The 23,011-nt window shown below is 44.0% G+C and overlaps 14 protein-coding genes across 14 annotated transcripts; 9 read left to right on the top strand and 5 right to left on the bottom strand.

Annotated features, from left to right (window-relative positions):
* Nucleotides 1-1,119: 1,119 nt before the first annotated feature.
* On the top strand, nt 1,120-2,429 carry BYT42DRAFT_563458 (60S ribosomal protein L15; the record flags this gene model as incomplete). The annotated part of the gene is made up of 4 exons (XM_051567597.1): nt 1,120-1,126; nt 1,194-1,278; nt 1,416-2,177; nt 2,257-2,429. The coding sequence occupies 3 exons, from the start codon at nt 1,120-1,122 to the stop codon at nt 1,936-1,938; spliced, it is 615 nt and encodes a 204-aa protein (XP_051425413.1). The 3' UTR covers nt 1,939-2,177; nt 2,257-2,429.
* A 720-nt stretch (nt 2,430-3,149) lies between these two features.
* On the bottom strand, nt 3,150-4,597 carry BYT42DRAFT_544581 (uncharacterized protein; the record flags this gene model as incomplete). The annotated part of the gene is made up of 2 exons (XM_051565767.1): nt 3,150-3,977; nt 4,040-4,597. The coding sequence occupies 2 exons, from the start codon at nt 4,595-4,597 to the stop codon at nt 3,150-3,152; spliced, it is 1,386 nt and encodes a 461-aa protein (XP_051425412.1).
* Nucleotides 4,598-4,867: 270 nt separating this feature from the next.
* BYT42DRAFT_563457 (uncharacterized protein) lies at nt 4,868-5,173 on the bottom strand. Its single transcript, XM_051567596.1, has one exon. The coding sequence runs from the start codon at nt 5,058-5,060 to the stop codon at nt 4,884-4,886; it is 177 nt and encodes a 58-aa protein (XP_051425411.1). The 5' UTR covers nt 5,061-5,173; the 3' UTR covers nt 4,868-4,883.
* Nucleotides 5,174-5,558: 385 nt separating this feature from the next.
* Nucleotides 5,559-6,648, bottom strand: BYT42DRAFT_563454 (N-terminal domain of NEFA-interacting nuclear protein NIP30-domain-containing protein). The gene is made up of 3 exons (XM_051567595.1): nt 6,520-6,648; nt 6,202-6,430; nt 5,559-6,135 (listed from the first exon to the last, which is right to left on the bottom strand). The coding sequence occupies exons 1-3, from the start codon at nt 6,602-6,604 to the stop codon at nt 5,781-5,783; spliced, it is 669 nt and encodes a 222-aa protein (XP_051425410.1). The 5' UTR covers nt 6,605-6,648; the 3' UTR covers nt 5,559-5,780.
* A 707-nt stretch (nt 6,649-7,355) lies between these two features.
* BYT42DRAFT_563451 (uncharacterized protein) lies at nt 7,356-9,993 on the top strand. The gene is made up of 8 exons (XM_051567594.1): nt 7,356-7,474; nt 7,536-7,654; nt 7,739-8,197; nt 8,307-8,474; nt 8,548-9,386; nt 9,445-9,648; nt 9,714-9,794; nt 9,855-9,993. The coding sequence occupies exons 1-8, from the start codon at nt 7,413-7,415 to the stop codon at nt 9,957-9,959; spliced, it is 2,037 nt and encodes a 678-aa protein (XP_051425409.1). The 5' UTR covers nt 7,356-7,412; the 3' UTR covers nt 9,960-9,993.
* Nucleotides 9,994-9,997: 4 nt separating this feature from the next.
* BYT42DRAFT_597823 (uncharacterized protein) lies at nt 9,998-11,073 on the bottom strand. Its single transcript, XM_051570953.1, has 7 exons — nt 10,978-11,073; nt 10,845-10,914; nt 10,713-10,772; nt 10,497-10,650; nt 10,241-10,428; nt 10,125-10,175; nt 9,998-10,013 (listed from the first exon to the last, which is right to left on the bottom strand). The coding sequence occupies exons 1-6, from the start codon at nt 11,025-11,027 to the stop codon at nt 10,152-10,154; spliced, it is 546 nt and encodes a 181-aa protein (XP_051425408.1). The 5' UTR covers nt 11,028-11,073; the 3' UTR covers nt 9,998-10,013; nt 10,125-10,151.
* On the bottom strand, nt 11,074-12,590 carry BYT42DRAFT_563445 (HAD-like domain-containing protein). Its single transcript, XM_051567593.1, has 7 exons — nt 12,460-12,590; nt 12,256-12,399; nt 11,987-12,188; nt 11,744-11,912; nt 11,675-11,685; nt 11,578-11,619; nt 11,074-11,514 (listed from the first exon to the last, which is right to left on the bottom strand). The coding sequence occupies exons 1-7, from the start codon at nt 12,553-12,555 to the stop codon at nt 11,390-11,392; spliced, it is 789 nt and encodes a 262-aa protein (XP_051425407.1). The 5' UTR covers nt 12,556-12,590; the 3' UTR covers nt 11,074-11,389.
* Nucleotides 12,591-13,144: 554 nt separating this feature from the next.
* On the top strand, nt 13,145-13,441 carry BYT42DRAFT_482445 (uncharacterized protein; the record flags this gene model as incomplete). Its single annotated transcript, XM_051563700.1, has 1 exon — nt 13,145-13,441. A coding segment is annotated over one exon (297 nt), but the record flags the coding sequence as incomplete, so codon positions are not given.
* Nucleotides 13,442-14,107: 666 nt separating this feature from the next.
* On the top strand, nt 14,108-15,139 carry BYT42DRAFT_612399 (uncharacterized protein; the record flags this gene model as incomplete). The annotated part of the gene is made up of 3 exons (XM_051571623.1): nt 14,108-14,326; nt 14,391-14,609; nt 14,669-15,139. The coding sequence occupies 3 exons, from the start codon at nt 14,108-14,110 to the stop codon at nt 15,137-15,139; spliced, it is 909 nt and encodes a 302-aa protein (XP_051425405.1).
* A 513-nt stretch (nt 15,140-15,652) lies between these two features.
* BYT42DRAFT_563435 (uncharacterized protein) lies at nt 15,653-16,335 on the top strand. The gene is made up of 2 exons (XM_051567592.1): nt 15,653-16,134; nt 16,195-16,335. Exons 1-2 carry the CDS (start codon nt 15,760-15,762, stop codon nt 16,237-16,239), a joined length of 420 nt encoding a protein of 139 aa, XP_051425404.1. The 5' UTR covers nt 15,653-15,759; the 3' UTR covers nt 16,240-16,335.
* On the top strand, nt 16,002-17,331 carry BYT42DRAFT_271939 (uncharacterized protein). The gene is made up of 3 exons (XM_051562803.1): nt 16,002-16,718; nt 16,841-17,007; nt 17,084-17,331. Exons 1-2 carry the CDS (start codon nt 16,236-16,238, stop codon nt 16,931-16,933), a joined length of 576 nt encoding a protein of 191 aa, XP_051425403.1. The 5' UTR covers nt 16,002-16,235; the 3' UTR covers nt 16,934-17,007; nt 17,084-17,331.
* A 162-nt stretch (nt 17,332-17,493) lies between these two features.
* Nucleotides 17,494-19,600, top strand: BYT42DRAFT_563429 (uncharacterized protein). The gene is made up of 10 exons (XM_051567591.1): nt 17,494-17,684; nt 17,745-17,776; nt 17,840-17,911; nt 17,987-18,117; nt 18,178-18,340; nt 18,409-18,483; nt 18,544-18,690; nt 18,761-18,847; nt 18,909-19,084; nt 19,145-19,600. The coding sequence occupies exons 1-10, from the start codon at nt 17,531-17,533 to the stop codon at nt 19,155-19,157; spliced, it is 1,050 nt and encodes a 349-aa protein (XP_051425402.1). The 5' UTR covers nt 17,494-17,530; the 3' UTR covers nt 19,158-19,600.
* BYT42DRAFT_563426 (uncharacterized protein) lies at nt 19,601-21,026 on the top strand. Its single transcript, XM_051567590.1, has 4 exons — nt 19,601-20,393; nt 20,492-20,600; nt 20,664-20,719; nt 20,794-21,026. The coding sequence occupies exons 1-4, from the start codon at nt 19,796-19,798 to the stop codon at nt 21,003-21,005; spliced, it is 975 nt and encodes a 324-aa protein (XP_051425401.1). The 5' UTR covers nt 19,601-19,795; the 3' UTR covers nt 21,006-21,026.
* Nucleotides 21,027-21,046: 20 nt separating this feature from the next.
* BYT42DRAFT_271919 (uncharacterized protein) lies at nt 21,047-22,078 on the top strand. The gene has a single exon (XM_051562802.1). The coding sequence runs from the start codon at nt 21,346-21,348 to the stop codon at nt 21,919-21,921; it is 576 nt and encodes a 191-aa protein (XP_051425400.1). The 5' UTR covers nt 21,047-21,345; the 3' UTR covers nt 21,922-22,078.
* Nucleotides 22,079-23,011: the final 933 nt, after the last annotated feature.

Here is a 23,011-nt window from a genome sequence, read left to right as displayed (position 1 = left end):
GACTTGACGGCAGTGGCACTGATTACCGATGACACCGTACGACAGCTGGTTCAATCGGCGCCCAAGATTCGGAACCTGATATTGAACAAATGTCCCAATATCTCGGACGAAGGTGTATTGGCTATTTGCAATCTCGGTCGCTATCTGCATTATCTCTGTTTGGGGCATTGCGAGCGGTTGACGGACTTTTCCATCATGCAACTCGCGCGACATTGTACTCGTATTCGATACTTAGATCTGGCATGTTGCAGTCAGTTAACGGATCGCGCCGTAACGCAGTTGGCAACGTTGCCGAAACTCAAGCGTATCGGGCTTGTCAAGTGCGTTAATATCACCGATCATTCCATCTATGCATTAACCAGTTGCCATCGCATCGCCAATTCCTTGGAACGAGTTCACCTGAGCTACTGCCAGAAATTATCCGTGCATGCCATCACTCAACTCGTCAATTATTGCCAAAAATTGACCCACCTAAGTCTGACCCACGTACAATCGTTTTTACGACCGGACATCCAGCAGTATTGTCGCTTGCCACCCAAAGACTTCAATGTTCAACAGCGAGCGGTGTTCTGTGTGTTTAGTGGTAAAGGAGTCCGTGATCTGAGGGCTTACCTGAATACCCTTTCACATACAGCATCCTCCCAGGCTTCTCGACCCGGAAGCCCCATGTCACTCGATGCCCTTCCGTCGATACCGATACCAGATGATATGGAAGAGCGAGAAGGCTTTGCCGAAGAACTCGTCTAGTCTCCTTTTTTTATGATACCATTTGTTTTCTTTGTTTTCTCTCTTATTTCTTTTCCTCCTTCTTCTTTTCTTTATATAACATATATATATTCACCGTGTTTTTTTTATCACTCATGTTATCTCTTTTTTTTTCTTTCTTTTTTTTTTTTTTTTAGTTTTTTCTTGTATTTTCTGGTTGTGTTTCGCGCACGACGAAAAAAAAAAAAAAAAAATAACTGTTGATTTTTCAAAATCCGCCGGAGAAGAAGGAAATGATATAAATTTTTTGGGGGCAGTTATTTTCCGGGCTTCTTTTTTCATCCCATTTCATCCATTTCAACTCATCCATCCATCCATCCATCCTTTCTTATTCTAATATCTATTGTATAAATTATGGGTGGTAAGGCATCGTTTGCACCAGTGTTACATTACACGAAGATGATTAATCCAGTGAATCCTGTGTATAGCTTATAAATATCTTGAGGAACTTTACAAGAAGAAGCAGTCGGATGTATTCCGTTTCTTGCTTCGTGTGAGATGCTGGGAATACAGGTACATAGAATCGCCCTGATTCTTATTGAGGCTTGAGTACTTAGACTCACAGATGCGTCTGTGAGTCTGGTTAAAACTCATCCGTTGAACTTTGTACTTGAATCAAAAGCACTCATACATGGCATCCTCCTACATAGACAAATGAATGTGATCCATCGTGCGTCGCGCCCTTCGCGCCCCGACAAGGCCCGTCGTTTGGGTTACAAGGCCAAGCAAGGTTACGTTATCTACCGTATCCGCGTCCGTCGTGGTGGTCGCAAGAGACCTGTTCACAAGGGTGCCACCTATGGCAAGCCTGTCAATGAGGGTGTGAACCAACTTAAGTATCAGCGATCCCTCCGATCCACGGCCGAAGAACGTGTCGGTCGCAAATGCGCCAATCTTCGTGTGTTGAACTCGTACTGGATCAACCAAGACGCCACCTATAAGTACTTTGAAGTGATCCTGGTCGATCCTTCTCACAAGGCTATTCGTCGTGATCCCCGTATCAACTGGATTGTCAACCCCGTCCACAAGCGTCGCGAAGCTCGTGGTCTCACCGCCATTGGCAAGAAGTCCCGTGGCAAGGGCAAGGGCCATTTGTTCACCAAGACGAAGGGTGCCGGTCGTCACTCCAACTGGAAGAGACGCAACACCTTGTCTCTCCGCCGCTACCGTTAAACTTCCTTATCCTTTATTCATCATTAAAACCTATTTTTGTTTTTGTTTTTATACATATGACTTCCTCATCTCTCTGTTCCAATGCTCGCAAATAAAAAAAATTCAATACTCTGCCTTTGCACACATAAGCCACTTTGACTTGTCCCAGTTCTCTTATTCTCGGTGTTCGTCTCGCATCAAAGGCGCAACAATCGACAAAGTATCTGCCTACCTCTTGATGGCACCGAGCTTTTCCTACAGTAAATACATAATAAAAAGAGACACGATGACATGATCATTCAGCTGTTAAAATTGACCACTTGATGAATGACATTTCAGTATTCGAATCTTCACGATGGCTGTAAACTTCGCTTTTCGGATGCAGACTCATGATTTGCATAGACCACTTGTTGTTTGCATTCTCCTTTTTGCGTATTTTTTTTTCTTCGTTTATTGCCCTTTTTCCATATTCATAGGATAACTGCGGCTTAGAAATGTGTCCTGTATGATCGTACGCTCATGATTATACTTTTTTTGGTTTTTTTTTTTTTTTTTTTTTTTTTTTTGTTTCTGGCGTTCCCAGGGCGTATCTTTTATCTCCTGTTTTTTATTGCCTGCACGACCATAGTTACTGCAAATAACAGCTAATAGATAGGGTAATTAGTTTTTACCCTGTATTACTGGGTTTTGACCATACATTGAAGTTGCCCTTTTAGCTGTTGTTGCTTGGACAAAATTGCTTGGCTGTTTTTTTTTGGACCAGCCCTTTCGGGCTTGACAGGAGACAAAGACAAAAAAGCCTCTTTTCGTCTTCTTTCTTCTTTCCTCTCTGGCAGATACAGTATGATAGACTCTCCTTTATTCCACCTAATCACACACTATCATTTTTCGGCAACGTATTTCTGGACGAGAACGACACGACAAAAAAAAAAAAAAAAATATGCTGCGGAAAAAAGAACAATGCAAAGACCCGCCACACGCGCGTTTGGCTACAATATATCGGTAAAATATTCCCTGCAAATGGTTTGTTTATTCTAACCTTTTGTGAGAATCTCATAAATGATTCAGCACACCTACTACACAATATGTTAAATCCTCCTGCCAAAATTGTTTCACAAAACGACAGGTGACAGAAGTATTGCGTTTCTTGCATAAATTAAGATACGTGTGGTGAATGCACTAATATACAAACTGACATAATCATCGGGGGACTCTGATCAAAAGAAAAGAAACTACTTTTTGTGAAGCTTTGGACGACCTCTCGGTTTATGTTGCACGTCTTTGCAGCCAGTTTTGCCGGTGGATATGCAGCGACGACAGGGACGCATATCATCACAGCGCAGGTGAGATCGTTTACAGTGATTACATGCTTTATCGACGTTGCGTCCTTTTTTGTAACTCGCCACTGCCGCCGTTGAACCACCGACACCAACTTGATATTCGTCGTCATCCGCATTTTCGTCCTCATTTTCCTCGTCTTGGTCATGCTGCTCCTCATAATCATCGTCGGTGTCGGATAGTCGCTGACGCGCTAGTCCAGTGCTGATACTTTCCGAAGACCGAAAATGCCTCGATACAATGCCAGATGTAGTAGCGGCTCGTGCGACTCTTGCCTTAGGCGATGCTTTCTTTGTCCTGAGCGCCTTTTTGCTACTGTGAGGATTGAGTGTGGATCTATGTTTTCTATTGGCAGTATTGGAAGCTGGTTTTTGTTTTTCCTTTGTCCGGCCCGCCAAACGTGAAAGCACAGTGTCACTTTGCTTGCGCAGTTTAAGCACTAGTTTTTGTGTTTCTTGAGGCGACAGCAGACTTTGGGCTGAATCCGTATCTGAGCCATCATCAGGTGTCGTGTCGCGATCGGAATCGGGCGTGAACGAGTAGGCGCGCTTCAAAGAAAGTGAGGTGTAAGAGTGCGGGATGGGATACACCTGCGGCTCATGATGGACGGATTTTACACCGTGATCATCTATAATATCATATTTTTCGGTGGCACTTGATGAGGGGCTACTCGATGTGGATGGTTGCTCAGGACCTTCTTGCGCAATAAACGAGTGTACATCCTTTGCATTTGTGAATACACAAAAAATTCAGTCATCAATGTGTCTTTATCAATCTAACTTACATTCAGACTGACAAAGGAACGTTGTAGTGGTCGCTGTTTTCCTCCATAATGAACAATGCCGTCACTTTCTTCTGCAGATAAAGATGGAACCAATTCTTGCAAAGGCAATGAAAACGGATCAGCTAAAGGGAAGTAGGCATCGATAGGGTCATCATACAGCCACTGGTATTGTTGTTTCACAGCAAGGTTATCATGAGAAGTATAGCTGGGATCCATGTCGAGTGTGGAGTGAATTCCGCCGTCGTTTCCGAAAATGGAGGGTTCCACGTAAATGGATGAGGTCGATAATTTAGGCGAGCATGATTGCAGATAGTGTAGGTAGGCCGCAGAGGAAGCGGCTGCCAAAGACGAATAGATATCGGTGTATGCTGCCATGGGCCCCTTTTCCTGCGAAAAATCGGTGGAAGAGTCCAACAATGGGCCTTCTGTTATATTGTTGGTTAAAGGAGGACGCGACGAAATGGGTCCTGTAGATATCATTGCATTGCTTATATCCATAGCGTCATAAAAGGAATCAGCAGCATTTAAGAATTGAGGATATCGATAAACTGCATCCATAATTAATCACAGAAATTGAATGATAGAAAATAGAATAAAGGATTGACCGGGGGCGAGGGGAACAGGACGACGTCTCTGACTGATTAAATGGATCGCCGCAAACAAGAAGGTGGAAAAGAAGGAAGGAAAACCGAAAAGCAACTAATATATTACCAATGATGATAATAAATGAAAAGCTAGAATTATAAAATGAGAATCATAAAGAATGCTAAAAGCCTTTTTTTTTTTTTTTTTTTTTTTTTTTCGAACGGCTCTGAAGGCCGTCATTGAAAAAGGGTATGACCCACTATTGAATCCATAGACTGCACGGACAGTGAACGACGTTGGGTTTGTTACCTTTTTGCTTTTCATGAACATCTAGCAAAACATCATCGAGATACCAGGTTAACTCGGTGCTATCTAATGTATGGATCTGTGGTTTTAAAATATTCAAACTCGTTAAAAGGAACCAATAGATATGCATGGCTACCTTTTTTTTTTTTGACAGGAAATGATGATCCGAGCATCATGCATTGGCCGTGCTATGGCGCCACGTTACGGCGAAGAACCGCGAAAATACCAAATTGGAGAAATGCATGCCTCGTTCAATCAGAAATACATCCACCCACACGGTTCCTGACAGCAACCTACCATTCTCTCTGATGAGCATCTATAATGCACAGGCCTATGCTCGTTTGGAAAGGATCAGCCAGTAAAATACTGATTATCATCTGAACATCCATCCATTCATCCATAGGCAAGGCTCCCGTTGATCTCTTTGGATATACGCTTTGATTGCATCGATGACCTCATGACGTGAAGAATTCCAAAATCAACCGTTGTATAACACTCTTTTGCCGCCTAAACAACCCATCATTGTCAATCAAAAGAATGCACCGTAATCACTACAGTCACCTTTGTTTGACATCCTTTTTTCAATATCGCTTGGCTCCTTTGTTGTTTGATCTTTTGTTAGCACGTATTTTGCTGTCAAGGTTCAGCAATGACTGGTGTCTTTGAATCTTTTCTTCTTAAAGCGTTGGTTTATTTTACGATATTATTTTTTGTTTCAAGAATTGGGATTCATATGTTTTGAGACCAGGACATCACCTTGGTTTTGAGGATCGTATTACAGGATGGCTTCCAAGGAGACCCGTGGCTGTCACCATAGGGCCAACTCACTGGTTATTTCGAGTTGACATTATCATTCTTCTTCATCACTGCTGCTGTCATCACTGTAAGCCAGCAAAGACGAAAGTGTGTTGGTTGAGGTCGTATTTTTTGTCGCTGTTGCAGTACCAGGGTTGGTTGGTGATGGTTTCGATTTGTCTTGCTTCTTTGCTGTTGGTTTTTCCTCCTTTGTTGGTGATTTTTCTCGTTCGTCTGCTTCATCCTCAGTGGATTTCTTCTTCTTTACTACGACCAAGCCATCTAATGCATTCTTTGAACTTTTTCGCTTCGCACCTGTGGTGGGTTTTTTGACGGTAGGAGCCGCCATGGAGGGTATTGCGGCCGCAAGGGGTTCAGTTGAAGGCGTTATTCTTGCCAACTCCACCGCTCTAATACCAGCGTGTTAATCATTCACCAACAACAAAAGTGAAAAACGGGTTGGAGCTGACATATACTTTCTGTAATTTTCGAGTTCCTCAAGCTCCTTTTCCTTTCGCTCCTGTTCTAGTTTTTTTTGCACCTCTGACAATGTGGTGAAATATTCGGCTTCGTCGGCATCGACACGTTTAATGAAGTTACTCAAACGGTTGGCTTCCGCAAATTGATCTTCCTTAATCTGTCTTTGTTCTCGTAATCGTTCATACAGTGTGCGCGGATCGTACTCGGCTTGCGGGGCGGCATTGTCTTTTTTTTTTTTGAATGGGGCGATCAAGGTCGTGGTGGGCCAGTTTAAACAAGTGATTCACATGCACGAGGCTTGAATTGAACACTACCTTGAGATCCTTCTTTTTTGACGGATTCCTCTTTATCGTTTTCAAGGACGGAGCCCGTCACAAACTTTCCACCTCCAACGGACATTTTTCTGTTTCTTTCTGTTTTCTGAGGGGTGACAAGCTGAGTGCACAGCGAGCTTGCCCTTCGATCCACACAATCCTGCAGACAAATGACAAATTATTAGCCGTCACAAGTCGGCTAACCTTATTTCGGCACATTGGTTGCTTACTGAAATAGAGCATTCACTAACTCATTGGAAGGAACAGTTCATTCTCGTACAGTAGAATAAAAGCATTTCCTATGTCCCTTTGAGCATATCTGTCAAGCAGCGTAACCGATAGATACCATGATTTTGAGAAAACCTATTGCTATGTTACGACCTTGGGTCATCTGCCTGCACATGCACAGCTAAAACTAGTCTATTTTGATACGGATCTTTTATTTTCAAGTAGAAAATGACATAGTAATGGTGTCAGTGCAGCCTGTTTCATCGTGAAACAGTTGAATGTTTATAGCAATGCATTGGCATCATTTTCAGCATAACTTAATGACATTTTTCTGATCCTCCGCTTTTACTTGTCCACGTTAATTGCAATTTTATAACGAGCCTTATGTCGGAAATAGTGCGTAACTTTTTGCAATTTTTGTATTGGATGAGGAAAATAATAAGCAGAGAAACGGTGATCCTGAAGGAGGGGCTCGTTTCCCGTCCTGAACAGCAGGGACGAGGCCTTCACGTGATTTTTGGAGATGCTTTCGTCACTTTGAAAAAGAGCGGTCACACCTATGCTGTGTGCTTTTTGCTGGAAAAATATGATGCTGAAGCAAAGCAGGTCCACCGTCTGTTTTTTGACAGCATTTTTTCACCCCTTAACCTTTTACCTGTTTTGCAATGTCACACGATCGAAACAATTCAGATCTGCAGGCATTTTTAACAAAAGAGGTGCAGGCCTTGTAAGTAATTGTATATGGTTTTCTTCATCCGCAGAGGCTAACTGTCAATTCTTTTGCTCAGCTCGGACGCCGATCCTGATGTGCTCGCCCAGTACATCATGGCGCTCATCACCACCGGTGACAGTTTCGACGTCATGAAGGAATCTTTAATGGAAAAACTCGCCGAGTTTTTTGAAGATCGTAAGTACCCCTTTTTTGATTCACGAACCGTTCTACCACCATGCGATGGAATGGGATATTTATGCGATGGATGGATGGCTTTAGAAACCACCACATTTGTGAATAGATTAATGGCGAAATTGAGAGAGGACAGTGGAGAGGTGGCTGAAAAACCAAGAGACCCGCCTAGTTTACCCGTCGAATCTCGCACCGTGATTGAATACTCTGACGATGAAGACGATGGCGACCGTAATTTCAAGCATAGACGGCAACGATCGGAATTCCGCGAAGATTATCGTGCTAGACCTAGGGAGCAAGAACGGAACAAACGCCGCTACATGGGCCACGGCCAAGAAGGCAATTACAACAAATTCTTCCGCGGAGACGACTACCCTCAACGTGGATTTAATGCACACACAGCTATTCCTGTCGGACCCGCCGCTATGTATAATGGCTACCAACCTTATGATGGCCGAGGTCGCGGACGAGGTGGAAGAGGACGTGATGGAATGATGCATGGCGGTGGTCGCGGTTACATGAGACCGCGCTGTCGAGATTATAATGGTATGTTGTTGGGATGGTGGCACAGAGTAGACCTTGGCCATTTTTTATCGACGGTATCTGGGAAGTCTCTGGATGAATTCGTGCTAATATCTCGTGTATTATCTTTCAGAGCGAGGTTTTTGTACTCGTGGTGATATGTGTCCGTATGATCACGGAGCTGATCGGATCATTATTGACGAACCCACTGCACCTTTTAGCCCACAGTTTCCTCCTGGTGCACCCCCAATGGCGGCCATGGCGGGAAGAGGAATGCAACCTCCCTTTTTCGGTATGCCTGGTAAGCAAGCTTTTGTACGCGACTGCAGTTGTGAAAGAATACCCAGTACTCACTCGCCATTCTTGGTTTATAGTAGCGGGATCTGACGCTTATGACCCGGAACGTGCAGCATTAGGTCAATTTCCCATGGACGTGGCCCCGCCGATGATGGCCCCGGACGTTATGCCTGCACCCATGATGAATATGCGTGGCGGAATGCGTGGTCGCGGTGGTAGAGGACGCGGTCGTGGTGGCGCGCTTGGCGGCCATGCTCCACCCCATAAGCAGCTCACAACCTTGGTGGTCGATAATCTTCCTCCGGAAGTATGTCAAATTAGCAAGATCAATGACTATTTCAAGCGATTTGGTACCATTACAAATATCACAGTTCAATTCCCCAAAGCCACCCTGCAGTTTAGCACACGAGCCGAGGCTGAAGCGGCTTACAATTCGCCGGAATCTATATTTGATAATCGATTTATCAAAGTGTACTGGTACAAAGAAGACTCTGCGAATAATGCCCCCGCTACAACGGAAATCAAATCGGCGGTTCCTGAACCGGTCAAAAACGAACCTGATCCAGACGCAATTGCTGCCCGTGCCGCGGAATTAGCCCGTATTCGAGAGGAGAAGCAGAAAAAGCATCAGGAGCGTATGAAAGCGATCCTTGAGTTGCAAAAACAAAAGGAGCAACTGCTTCAGCGACAGATCGATGAACAGAAAGCATTATTGGCCAAATTGTCGGACAGCAACAATATGACCCAGGCCGAAAAAGCCGAATTATTGAAAGCGCTCAAAAAGATCGCGGCCGATATTGATACATCCAAAGCGGGCGTGGCAAGCACAGCACAACAACAAACCGAGGCAGCTCAAGACCAAGAAACTGAATCTCCAGAGGATTTGAAAAAGAAATTGGCCTTGTTGGAAGCCGAGGTAAGCTTTCATTGTTGTATCAGGGCTCACGGTGGTTACTGATTTGTGGGTTCAATAGGCGGCTGTTCTCGGATTGACGGATACTCTTTCAGCTCAAGGCGGAGGTTTCCGTGGTGGTCGAGGCGGATATCCTGTTCGAGGTCGCGGCTGGCCTAGAATGCGTGGAGGAATGACGAGAATGAGTTTAGATCACCGTCCCACCAAGGTCTTGGTCAAAGATATCCCTGAAAACTGCGAGCAAGACTTACGGCGTCATTTCGAGGTATGGCCAAATTGAACGCAATAAAAAAAATGGAATATACTTAATTTCGGCTTATTTATTTCTAGCAATATGGCAATGTATTATCGTTTGAACCACAACAAGATGGCACTGTCGTTCATTACTCCCAGCGCTTTGAAGCCGAGAAGGTATAAAGATAAAAATACAATTTCCCAAATGGATGACTAATGCTTGATTTCCTTTTAAAGGCCATGGCTGTTGGCGCTCATTTTCCACATGGCAAGCTACAGCTCTCTTGGTATTCGGATCGCAAGCCAGATAGTCAACAGCAGCAAGAAACTTCTACTGCATGATCATGATCTTCCTGTAAATATGAACCGTTCTCTCCTCCTTTTTTTTTTTTTTTTATCAGCATCTACTGTTTCTCCATTGTTTATGACACTAGTTAGAAAAAGCATTTACACTTTAATTAAGCGATGAGCCCTGATGCTATGTTTTGATACGATGATTCGATATTCTTTTTTTTTTTTTTTTTTTCACAATGTTCAAAGAGCACTGTATTCCAATACCTAATGAGTGAAGATGTGTGGTTAGTATGAATGATAATTTGAGGACATAAACCCACGTTACTTACATGCTTTGGTGGTAAAAAGGCAAGCCAATCGGATGTGGTGGTTGGTAACAAACCCATCGCGTTGATTTTATAGACACCCAATAACATGGTCAAGACATGAATCGCAATAAACGTTAATTTCGGCAAGAGCAAATCAGCTCCTGGCTGGGCTCTGGCGGCTGCACCTGGAGTTTCGAATCGTTCAAATGCTTTGTTTTTATATACGGGAAGAAATGAGTATCGTGTTTTTTTCTCACTGCCATTGATGAAAACTTACTTTGCTTCAGAGACATGATAGCCTTGACGGGTTGGATAAACAACATAGCCGTGATCATGACGCTAAAAATCTGTACGCCATTACCCGTCATGTAAATCATGATGGCATTCATGGGTATATTCTTTGCAGGACTCATGGCGACATCCCAAGCTCTCTGTATGATATCTTTGTTTAAAAACTGCTTTTTGTCGTTCAATGTAAACAACCTTCTTCTACCTTGACTTTTAAAGCGACTTCGTTGTGATCATCTTGACCGACATTCTGTCGCGACGATTTCTGTAGACACAGAGGGTGAGAAAAAGACGATGGTTATTTGGTCTATAATGGAGAAGATTGCCGGATACGTACTGCTGCCGATTTGGAAGATTGCAAGGCGTTTGCGTCAAAGCCGGTGGGATTGGCTATTTTGTATTTGGGACTAACAAGAGATGAATCAGTTGTTCAGTACGCGTATCACAACCAAACGCTGTTTGCTGCCTACACAGTCTCCGGTCCTAATGTTGCATAATCAACAGCCCATTTGGAAGCCATGGTTTCGCTGAAATACAAGTAATACGGGAGCACTCGAAAGTGGCAGCAACCACCGAATTGGCCCCCATTTTCGGCCAACTGAGTTTGAAGTACGCACTGCTCAAATTGTTCCAACCAGATAGACGAAGTAAACCAATTACAATAGTTCGACTTGTTCATATATGATAGGAATCCATGTGACGAATAGTGTCAGCAAGATAGATTACCATATTATTAAGGATTCAAGAAACTTTGCGATAATGATCTGCGATTCCTGTATTCTATACAACGTAGCGTTGGGGTTTTGGATTATTGCTATTCGATACGTTGATCTATCAAAATGTTGCATATGTACACTATCTGCTGCTTGTAATCCTTGCGTATTAATATGGCTTAAAATGTTCGCATAAATATGGATACAGTTCGTGAAGGGTTAGGATGCTTTTAAAGTCTGAGCTGCGCGGTAAATCATCACCGGGTTCTTCTGGGATGGATTCCTTCAATTTTTCTACAGACCTTGTTTAAGGAAACTACATTTTGATCAGCAAGTGACACCTTATTCGATGCCTACCTCTTTCAAGTAGAACGGCATTCCATCCAGCGTTCAAGGCACCTAAAACAGGGGTAAGTTGGAAAATAATTCGCTTCAAGCCAATTCTATCCGTTACCATAGTAATCCCTAAAAGCAATATCGTTTATTATCAATGCAAAGCTCTGTCATTACGCACTTTTCTTACTTTCGCTCATCGTCACCGACGTGGACTATGTCTTGTGGTGCAATGTCAGTTCCGAACATGGATCGTGCCTGATCGAAAATATGCTTGTCCGGTTTCTCATAGCCCGCTACAACGCTGGGCAGCACAAAGTTGAAAAATTGGCTCAACTCCAGGTTCCGAACAATGTCCACTGATTGTACGACACTGTGAATATACGATGGCTGGTTGCTTATTTTAGGCCGGTCATTGGCTCTGCAAGCTTACCAACGCGTTCGTCTGTATTGCTAATGACGCCCATTTTTAGTCCCGAAGCCTTCAGCTGGGTTAGGGCGGCAATGACGTCGGGAAAAGCTTCGTAGCCTTCTTTCGTGGCAAACCGATCATACAATCCATTGAACATTGGATTAAACGATGCATCCAATTCGTTTTTAGGCACTCCGGCATGAATGAACGTATTATATACCACCTACACGTGGATAAACGTATAGGTTATGCATTTCGTGGAACGAAGAACTCATCAATGGCGTCGGTACCTCTTCCCACCACGATCGTGTTGTTTTTCCCGTTGAATGTCCGTAAAGAGTATGTTGCTTTAGCTGGTCTTTGTAAGCAGTACGAAATCCGGCTAGGATATCTTCCTCTTTCAAATTTAGTCCGTAACGAGAAGCTTCGCTGACCTGTATCGATTCCATGTTGAATAGTCGTCGTCTATCATCTCTACCTGGGAACTCACTTACATAGATCCATGCCATACTCCCTTTCGGTTTGAAGAGCGTATTATGAGCATCAAAAGTAATTGCTTTTATCCGTGTGGCGACTTTCGGTATACGCATGTTTGTTATTCTGTAATAAGTGAAGAAGAATGGGAAAAGAGGGACAGAGCGGCTCAATTTCGCCTTTTATTTCACGCACCGTCCTATCGGCATCTGAAATAGCGCAGTGCAGTCATGAACTGTATCAGACACCGAAAATCCACCGGCAGAGATGTCGCGACGTTGCCAGGACGTGTCAGAAAAACAGGGGGTTGCTACGTCGTTTCTTGGCAAAGAAAGAACGGCAAAGACGGTAATTGTCATCGAGAAACTTTTCGCTCGTTTTTGTCTTGTCTTTCTTTGTGGACTGATTTTACTCAACTTGACAGTGTCGGTGTTGGCACAGTTGACAACTGAAAAGTTGGTGCTCACAATGTCAGCAGAAGCGAAGAAGCGAGGTGTAAAGGGTCACCCGCTATATCCAAAGCAGGAACTTTCACGTTGGCAAGAAGGAGCAGCTAGTCCTTTGACCAGATTTAACAGATGGTGCCCATGATTGGTCTTGCCACTCACGATGGGAGCACTTTCTACGCTAGCCACTCCAGGTGGTATGTCCGATGATGACAACTGCTTCCCTTGCTCCTGGTGCTTTGCATCTTGCTCTGTTTCCGGTATTGGTTGGAGTAAACAGCACCTTGATGCTTTTGACGAATACGTGGAGCTCGCCACTCCACCACTTTCCACGGCCGACTGCTTCAGGTTTATTTTTCTTCGACTGTTGCCATGGGAAGACATACAAGGGTACCTCTTTTTTGCTGAAGTCTGGCTCTCATTGGTGGACTACGGGCGAAGAGAGGTTGGTCGAAGAATTGGTCTGTTCCGAGCTCAGATTGGCCGCCATTTGGACGAATACCTTGAGATCACCGGGTATGAACGACCTAACCTCAAGTTCGCTCAACAAACTGCTCTATACGAAGGTGCCAAGATCTATGTTGCCTACTTGAACAACGTGCAGATGAGATTTGGACCGTGCCGTCAATGACTTGCTGGATGTTCGACCATGAAAGGCAGAGAACGCGTATTGGTTGCGCAGGGTTTGCACGATGGTCTAAGCCGAAGAGCTACTATCGCAACACTCGAGCCGCACTGTCTCTATCGACGATCACGTCGCCTACCTCGGAGACCGCTCCGAACGATCCCAGGTCCTGAATAAATTCTACGGAAACCCCTTCACGGTTCACGGCACCGAGAATTTTCTGTTCCGGAAACATCGACTCCAGATGTATCAACAAGGAAAAGGCAATCAACAGCTTACCCAAGGTTTGACCGATACGTTTGGTGAGGACGCCATTTTCGTGATGGAAACTGGTCTGGTCCAGACACCGTGTACCATGAGCCAATCCGTGGTCTTGGTTCAGGAGACTTTTGAAGAAGCATGGTCTCCGCGTCGTGCTCATTGCTGAGTTCAAGACCAGCAAGCGTTGCCCGACCTGTCGTACAGAAGCCTTCGAGTCATCCAAGCGAGTTCGAAATCCACGACCTTACCGACGACATCAGAATCCTTTGGTTATTTGCCAATACCAATAACTCAACATTTCGGTTTAGATGTACCAATCAAAATGTTTTGAGGACCATGCAAAGCCAAGGATTTGAATGTCGTTTGTTGTCTTCCTCTGCCAATATCTTTTCCATGCTTCTGCAACAAGCGACACCGCTGACGGTGAGAGGATTTGTCCTGCTGGCCCTTGTTGGGGACTATATTGAAGCGCGTCCCTTTTTCCAGCAATCAAGAGCTGGTTTGTTGACGAAGCTGTTGCTTGCCTCCCAAAAGGCTATACCGAGTGGCGACAAGGTTTCACAGAGGCTGCGTTTCCATTTGTCGACGTATTCCCTTGGTTGGATACATCGAATGCCAGGAACGCTGGTGTCCGGCAATTGGCTTAGTACCTCAACCTTGTGAAGCCGTTGATCGTGGTCACTTTTCCCCGGAACAAGATATTATGGAGCCTGCTTTTCCATTCGTCGATGTGTTCCCTTGGTTGGATACATCGGATGCCAGGAACGCTGGTGTCCGGCAATTGGCTCAGTATCTCAACCTTGTGCAGCCGTTAATTGTCGCTGCTTTTTCCCGGGAGGTGACTTCCCTTGCCTCTGCCGAACTTTTGCACAGCCATGGTCTGACGCAGCGGCCCAGTCCCGCGTTTTGGAGCACGTTGGCGTGCCCCTTTGGTTTACCTTTTGGGTGAAGAGTGACTGGACTCCTCTGGCGATGAGGAAGAGCGACAAGAGCGTGTCCGCCATTATTGTCCCCAATCTCCATCGCGGATATGAACGCTACGGCCCGCGTTCGCAAGGTCTCATCCACCTGATGGAGCTCACAAGGAGCATTGTCGTGATGATCGCTGAGATGGTCCTCACTTGTATCCTGCAAGCAGAAGGCTCGCAAAGGCAGATTATCGAACGCATCTGGCCTTCCATCGTCGATGGACCGTTGCTGGACCCTCGTCTGCGCAGGCTGTATCACGAAATCGAACAGCTCAAGGCCAACAACATTATAAATGAACGCGCTCAAAAAATCTGCGACGGTAATCACGCAAAGTTGTCGGGAGTGGGAGCGAACTGTGGAGAGATACTACTTGGTACCGCCGCGTCGCAGCTTTCGTGACTATTACATATCCTAGGCTTCAGAACTCCCAACATATGCCGGAAAGCTTTCGCCGAACTGGGTCCTCCAATCTACTACTAAATGACAGCTTGGAGAATCTGGGATGGAGTTTCCCACTTATTCAATGGGCGAAACAGGAAAATTCAGTGGTGGAAGACTTTTCTGATGCCTCCCAGCAATTGCTACTCATTAGATGCTATCACCTTATATGTTATTTAACAAAGCATTCAGGAAAGGCCCAATAATAGTGAAATAACCTTTATGGATAAACATGTATATAAATTAAATCGGAAAAAACTTTAAAAACATCCTACTGCGTGTATTGATATGATATTGATATTGATATTGATACTGTATATTAAAAATCTTTAGGAGTTATGCACGTTAAATCATGTGTACGGTCTCTGATTGGCTAAAAAGCAAAAACAATACATTTGATTGGGCACAACTGCGTAAAAAAAACCTGTTCTTCGGCTGCGAAAGATAGTGTTTATTATAATGTCAAAGCTTCCCCTGAGAACCATGTTTTTGCATTTTATCGGTTATCTTGCTTATTATCTCAACGAGGTTGGCGCTCCTTCACCTGCTTCCCGATTCATACTGCCTGGTCGCCGCGGTACATGCTGATTGACACGCGGATCCTATATACGCAAAATCTCAACTTGAACCAAAGAAACGTTAAAGGACTAAGCAACCTTGATCTGTGGAGCCGGGTCGTGGATCTCGACAGCAGACCTTTCAAGCAAACGAAGGGCAAAGGTTTGTCATTTTATGGAACACTGCAGGCTGATGGCGTAGGGGTGAGTGTCATCAAGCAAAATTTCGCAAGTCGCAAAGGGGGCCGGCAAAAAAAGGCGAAGGTTCTGGACGAAGATGTGCCTTACGTTGACTCGCTTACTCCAATTGAGCAAAGATGCCTGGAAAGCCGCTGTGTGTTGGTCGACCCAGGACGAAGAGATTTGCTTTTCCGCATGCACCAGTACTCCGAACCAAACGTAAGGATCCTCTATCGTTACACCTCCTGCCAGAAGGCGAATGAATTGAAGGCGAAAAAGTACAGAAGGATCAGAGAGACATTAGTCAGCAATTCCCAAATATGAAGGCTGCGCAGGAAAAATTATCACAACATCCCATTTCAGTCAATGACCTCGAGACGTATTGTCACAATCTACGGGAAACCGCAAGCGTATCTCAGGAACTATCGCATTTCTATGCGAACACGGCCTCAAATCTATCAGTATACCCTCTTTTCCGAAAACTACGACTCTCAGCCTATTTTAATCAATGCCGAGCAGATTCTCGATTGGCAAGAACCATAAATTTGTGCTTTGGATGGGACCAGGCTTCAATCATGGGAAATTGGTCGGCACCAAATGTCAAGTTCCATGAGCCGATCAGAGGTGTAGGCATGCGACGGATGCTCAAAAAACAAGGTTTCGAGGTGTACTTGCTCGATGAATTCAAAACGTCCTCGTGCTGTCCTGACTGCGGCGATCCGTTGGAAAAGTCCAGAAGGTGCCCAATCCCAGGCCATACCGACGACGAAGCAGCCAGAAGTATTATGCCATGGTCTGTTATGGTAACCTATGAATGAAAGTGGATTTGATATTGAATGTGCTTGCTCACGCTTATTCTTAAATACAAATCAAATATGTAAACATGATCATGGCTATAAATTATGGAATCGCGACTTGGCTGCAGTTCTTAATTTCCGCAAGATCCTGTTTGGCCACCGAGAGAATAACGAAAGGTCGTCACTTTTCAAGAGAAAGCGGGCCGAAACGGAAGCCTTGAGAAGCAAGATTCCAAATCATTCATGATAACATCCGGATCAGTTATCGCTGTTCCCACACCTAGATGCCCTAGGGGTAAGTGGATTATTTATGTCCCGAAATTTGCTTCACATGATGACTCATGCCTTGGTTTCTATTCATAATCTACTAGTATTGGATTATAAGGCTCGTTTAACGACTTTGCGGAAATTGCGAAAACCTGGAGGGTATACACGGCTGTTCTGAAAGAGGATATGTCATAATGGTTTACCGACATTATCGTCCCTTAATAAAACAAAATTTGTCTGTGAGAGAATTTGAACCGGTGGACAACGGGAGGAGAATGAACACTTACACCCTTGTCTTTGGATGATCAGTGATGATTTAGGTTGAAACGCCTGAATCACTTGTCATTGGCTGTATATGTCAACAAATCAGATGGAGTGCTTGCATGATTTTTCATTGCGCTTGTTCTGCATTTCGACGCTTTTGGAAACGAAAAGAAGTCACAGTTGAGAGTCCGTTGGCCGGATTGGTATGACCAAAAAAAAGATCGCTCGGGTCACGTCTGCGGAAATAAGTCAACCACTCGTCATTCCTTCTACGCACACTCTTTATTATGGACAGCGAGAACCCTAATATGAAAACCGAGAAAAATACCACGCCTGAATCCGTCGAGAAAAAGGAACACGTCGCCACTGTCGTTGAACCCAATCAATCCAGTGATGCCGAGGAGTCCGAGCACGAACACGACGCCGAAGAAATGGAAGACGGTAATAACTGTTCATTAAACTGCATTCATTTTCAATGCTTACATAAGCATCTCGGTATAGGTTTGCTGGATGAGTATCCTGATGACACTGAGGTAAAATTCTAAACAAGAAGCTCAGAGTGACAAATCCCAGGTTGTTCATCACGCCATTTGTAGGATATTGACCTTGTTCACATGCGGATATCAAACCTTCCTCGCCTTGGGTTGGAACGTTTGAAGAATCTTCAAGTAAGAGAAAATTGCTTGGCAATATAGAGAGAGAGGGGAGGAGGACAACTGGCTGATTCCTTGTTTATTTTCTAGCGAGCATGTTTCCGCCAGAATCTTATCATCGATATTGAAGGCTTGGATTCGTTACAGCAATTGCAAGAACTCGATTTATATGATAACAAAATCTCCCACATGAGGGGTTTAAATGAACTCCAACAATTGATGTAAGCTTTGTGCACACTATCCCGAAAGCCAAACTGGCTCGAGCTAATGAGAACCCTCAGATATCTGGATTTATCGTTCAACAAAATCAAGCACATCAAAAACATTGACAAGTTGGTCAATTTGAAGGATTTATTTTTGGTCAGCAACAAGATCTCCAAAATTGAAAATCTCGACACCTTGGTCAACCTCACAAACCTGGAATTGGGTGCCAACAGAATTCGCGTAAGTAATGGTTTACAGAGACTAGTGTGGTAAATGGGGAAAATCTAAACTCAGCCATGTCGATGCAGGTTATTGAAAACCTGGACCATTTGCGCCGTTTGGAACAACTATGGCTCGGCAAGAACAAAATCACAAAGTTTGAGGTAAAACATGCATCGATGGATGAAAGCGACGGATAAGATGGTACTCAACTCAGCTGTTAGAATTTGAGCCCATTGTCCAGTTTGCGATTATTGAGCATCCAGAGCAATCGGTTAACCAGTCTGCATGGCCTGCAAGATCTAGTGAACCTTGAAGAGCTATATCTTAGTCATAACGCCATCGAATCTCTTGAAGGCTTAGAAAAGAATGTAAGTCAAAAGAAAAGAATAGAGTTTGCAACGAGTCGTCTTAAATGACCATTGTCTATGCTACCTACAGACCAAGTTGAAGACCCTCGATGTGGCAAATAATCAGTTGAGACATATTGAACATGTATCCCATTTAAAGCATCTCGAAGAATTCTGGGTAAGCGATCTTAGTATTTATTGTGATATATTGGTGTCCATCGTACTCATTCTCCCGGTAGGCCAATAACAATTTGTTTGAAAGCGAGGTATTTGAAGAGTTGCCACGAGAATTTGGTGAAACGACGACGTTGGAGACGATCTATCTAGAAGGCAATCCTATGCAACTGAAGAACAGAGCCATGTACCGCAAAAAGGTTCACCTGGCTTTACCACAACTAAAACAGATCGATGCTACGTAAGTTTCGATGGTACTAATTGTCATGGCACAAACCCTGAAACCAGAACTTGCACATAGGTTTATCCGTTAGGCGTCTTGACACATTAGCGACCTATTTCTAGTTTCGTTCGTCGCTAAATTAAAACAAAAAGACTGTTGCATTCTGCTGCAAAACCAGTTGGACAACAGAAGCCGAGAAATCGGTCGCTGTCTACTTAAAAAGTGGACCTCGTCCTGCAAAACAAAGTGGACTTTTTCAAATCCTGAGAAATTGGGCGCTGTAATGTAAAACTTCTCTTACTTTTCAGTGAACATATTATGGCATGTCTCTTGGGACAATCTTTAGCGCGACCTGTCGCATTGCCCTATGATGAAGCTTTGTATTTGAGCTAGCAAGTAAATCAGTAACGCTTATTGAATCTGGCATGATGCTGCAGAAGGCGCCCGTTTTCAGTTCCCGCAAAGCCAAAAGTGGGTGGCTTAGTGTGAATTTGAATTCTACCTTCCAGTAACCCGCTCCCCTGCTCTCTCCTCTCGCATTTTTTTTTTCTTACCTCATTTCGTTCACACTACGGCTTTCTCTTTAATATTTCCTTGTATCGTCATTTTTGATACTTTCTTGTTGATACATTTTCTTCCCTTTTGGGATTTTTTTCGCCTCGCTTTCCGGTCGCTGTAAACTGTTTTCCTTCTATCCCCCCACTTCTTGTTCCTTACTACTTCTCCACCATGCCCTTGGCTTCAGTGCTGGAAACCAATAAGCCATTTATGTTTTCGACTTCTTCATCCTCACGTTCAGGCTCCGTGACGCATGCGCCGGCATCGCAGATGCCCGTCTTACAAAGACCACTGCAGCCTCCACCGTCCAAGGTCCTCGCCGCCACCACGCCGGCAGACCCTCTTACTTTCTTCCCTGTCCATCGTAAAGAACTTGAAGACCAAGATGACGATCCATACCCCGCTTCACCAATCTACCAGCGACCGTCTTCACGACCTCATTCGGCTTACGGTCATACACTGACCGATGCTAATTACACTTACACCTCGCCGGCAGCACCTTCCTCCGCAAGTGCTACTGCTGCACCATCCCTTTCCGCCACCACCAACGGTATATTTGGCCACACCCAGAAGTATCACACATACCCGACGCATATCCATCGCCATTCACTCTCGCAAACACAACCTCTCTCTGAAAACAAGAGGAATAATAATTTGAACAATCACGTTACTACGACCATTAGCAACATTACCGAAGGAGTCCATGTTTCACAGTCCCTCAGCAGTGTATACATGAGCGAGGCAGACGAGTCAGAAAGTTGGTTGGAAGGTGAGTAGCCTTTATTTGGATGGATGTGACTTTTTCTCTTGAACGCTCTCCTTAAGAATTTTTTTTCTTCTTCTTCTTCGCTTACTTCGCCGGCCCAGTGGATACGGCGTATGAAGTTGCGGGTGATAATCGTAGGTTGAAACGACGCAAAGATCTCACCAGTCGAATGGAGAAACTGGATTCCGATTTCAGACAGATCAGAGAACGGTAAATTTCAAGCGTGCAGGATGGGTTGAAGTCAGCCAATTGATGGTCCAGTACATACTTTAGTGTTTTCAAAGAAAGATTAAAAATGACACAGGAAGAGATTATGCGGATTAATACCAGTAAGTTTGATGAACGTTGAATAGAGGGACGATGCGTCGAGCGAATATCGTTTGAACGAACAATTTTTGAATAGATACCCATCCCTCCTATCTGCAAGGATTGGCGGAATTGGAAAATAATCGACAGCAAATGATCGAGGAAGGACGGCTTTTCCGGGATTACCAAAAGCAGATTCTGGAGAATCAATTTCAATGCGAAATCCACCAGGCTGAAGAAGCATACAAGGTAAAGATTTCAATAAACTTCATTGATATCTGGGTGGATCGTGACTCATCCAGTATCTAGGCTGAAAAGCAAGGTATCAGAGAAAAGTTGTTTGCCGCATTAGAAGAGAAACGACGGAAACTGAAAGAAGACAAAGATAATTGTGATCTGTCATATGGTAAAAACTTTTTCCGGCGACCACGATGTGTTCACGTTAAGCTTACCTTTTTCTTTTTTATTTTCACCTCACCTCAGCAGATATAAGTCTTGAAGCTCAAAATCGTTCCCATAAGCGCAATCTGCGTAAACGAGGGCCGGAAAATAACGAGAACAAGCCCAAAAGAAAACAAACTTCTGATATCCTTTTGATACTACATACTGACACTGATACTGACAAAACCTTTTTCCACAAAAATGATGCATGTTATTCCTTAACCATTTTTTTAATACGCCCGGCGCTAGTTTTGAAAGTGAAGGAAGAAGAGCTAATGGCCGATCTACTGGCGATGCGCAACGGACGAAAACTCGATCAAGCGAAATGCGAAAAGACGAAAAGTTGATACCGTCCACTCTTTCTTATTCCTACCCTCGCCCCACATTGATCTACCTTGCAACTCCTAATCTATTCATTGCTAACCCAAGCATCTATGTATCATATGTAAACAACTTAAAGTACAAAGTCACCACTATTTTGCTGCACAATGACCGACCCTTCCAACATCTTTTTCTTTTCTACGGGGGAACCTCGAGACGACCTTTTTCCAGCTTGGCCTTGTTAATTTTTCTTGGAATACATGATCTCGTTTTATCTCTAAATCACAATCAATCGACTAGCGTTGAGGCTCGTTTACACACCAGCCTTCACGTTGGTCATCACGTCGTTTGTTGGCCATACATGGCATATACACCTTCCAAGATAAGCATGACACGGGAGTGGCTGTATCCCCTCCCCGGCTCGTTCTATGGCTTGATAATATGTATCTCTGGCGATCTGTAGAGTTGTCTCTGATGGCCTGCACCTGGGTTTTGCTTTGACAAGATTGTATCTTGACGAGTGGTGACTGTGCGGGAACAATGCAGATAAAGGAGGCGAGCAAGAGGCCTTGAAAAAGGTCCCAACGTCGCGATGATTCCGCCTGGAATCCGCTGATAAACGAAAAGCTATAACACTATCAAAGAATCCAAGAATAACGGTGTGCAAGCATTCATGATTGTCCGGAACGGAGGGTTTGTGGTTCTTGTTTGTAGTAACTGAATTTTACAATAATCAACGAACGCAAGGTAGTATAGCGCGGCGAAGAGGTGAGGAATCCTAGGCGTGCCAGAGGAAGACATCTTCGTCAAGGTCTCTTTGAGATAAATGCACGTGCCTTTTGAGTGATTGCTGTTGAGGCAAAGATACTGTGTAAGGTCGCAGCAGATCAGGTGGGACTGAAGAGGTTACACAGTAAAAATCGTAACGTTTCCCATTTTCACAACATGCCGCGGTCCATTGACATGCAAACAATAGCCTTATTTCCTTATTTCGATGTTTGTGTGGGAATCGCAGCACTCGCGGGATTCGGAATTTATTGATTAACGTTTCTTCAACATAGCCGCAGCAAATGAATTGGGTGATTCAGTGTCTCAAAAAAAAATCATTATGAATCATTTTTGCATCAAGACAAAGTATACGCCAAGATGCTTCAGTAGCGTTCTAGGCACTATCTTCTTTATTGTAAGTTATGGCTGACATAGATTCATATTGACCAGCTGTTCCGATTTTTAAAACATTCAAATGGTTCAAGTTTCAACTGACAAAGAAAAAGATACAAAGCATTGATATTCTTCTTCTGACAAACAAAGAAACGCTTTATCAAATATTAGCTTTCTTATTTGAGATTGGGTTTCTTAAAAATTTCCATGATACAATAATCCAAATTTTTTTGGTAGACCTGATCTATCATTTGAAAGAGGTCAGCTTCATCATTTCATAGGCAGGTCCATGTCAGCATGATGTTCTTATCACAGCGCAAAATGACAAAATGAATAAATCGATTATAAGTTGTGATAACCATGAGAACGATCATGTGATGCTCGACAATGAA

Source organism: Radiomyces spectabilis (assembly GCF_025331425.1).
Source record: "Radiomyces spectabilis strain NRRL 2753 chromosome Unknown BYT42scaffold_4, whole genome shotgun sequence".
In the NCBI taxonomy this organism is placed as follows: Eukaryota; Fungi; Mucoromycota; class Mucoromycetes; order Mucorales; family Radiomycetaceae; genus Radiomyces; species Radiomyces spectabilis.
The sequence above is the reverse complement of the archived record's forward strand: the minus strand, read 5'-3'. Positions and strand labels throughout refer to the sequence as shown.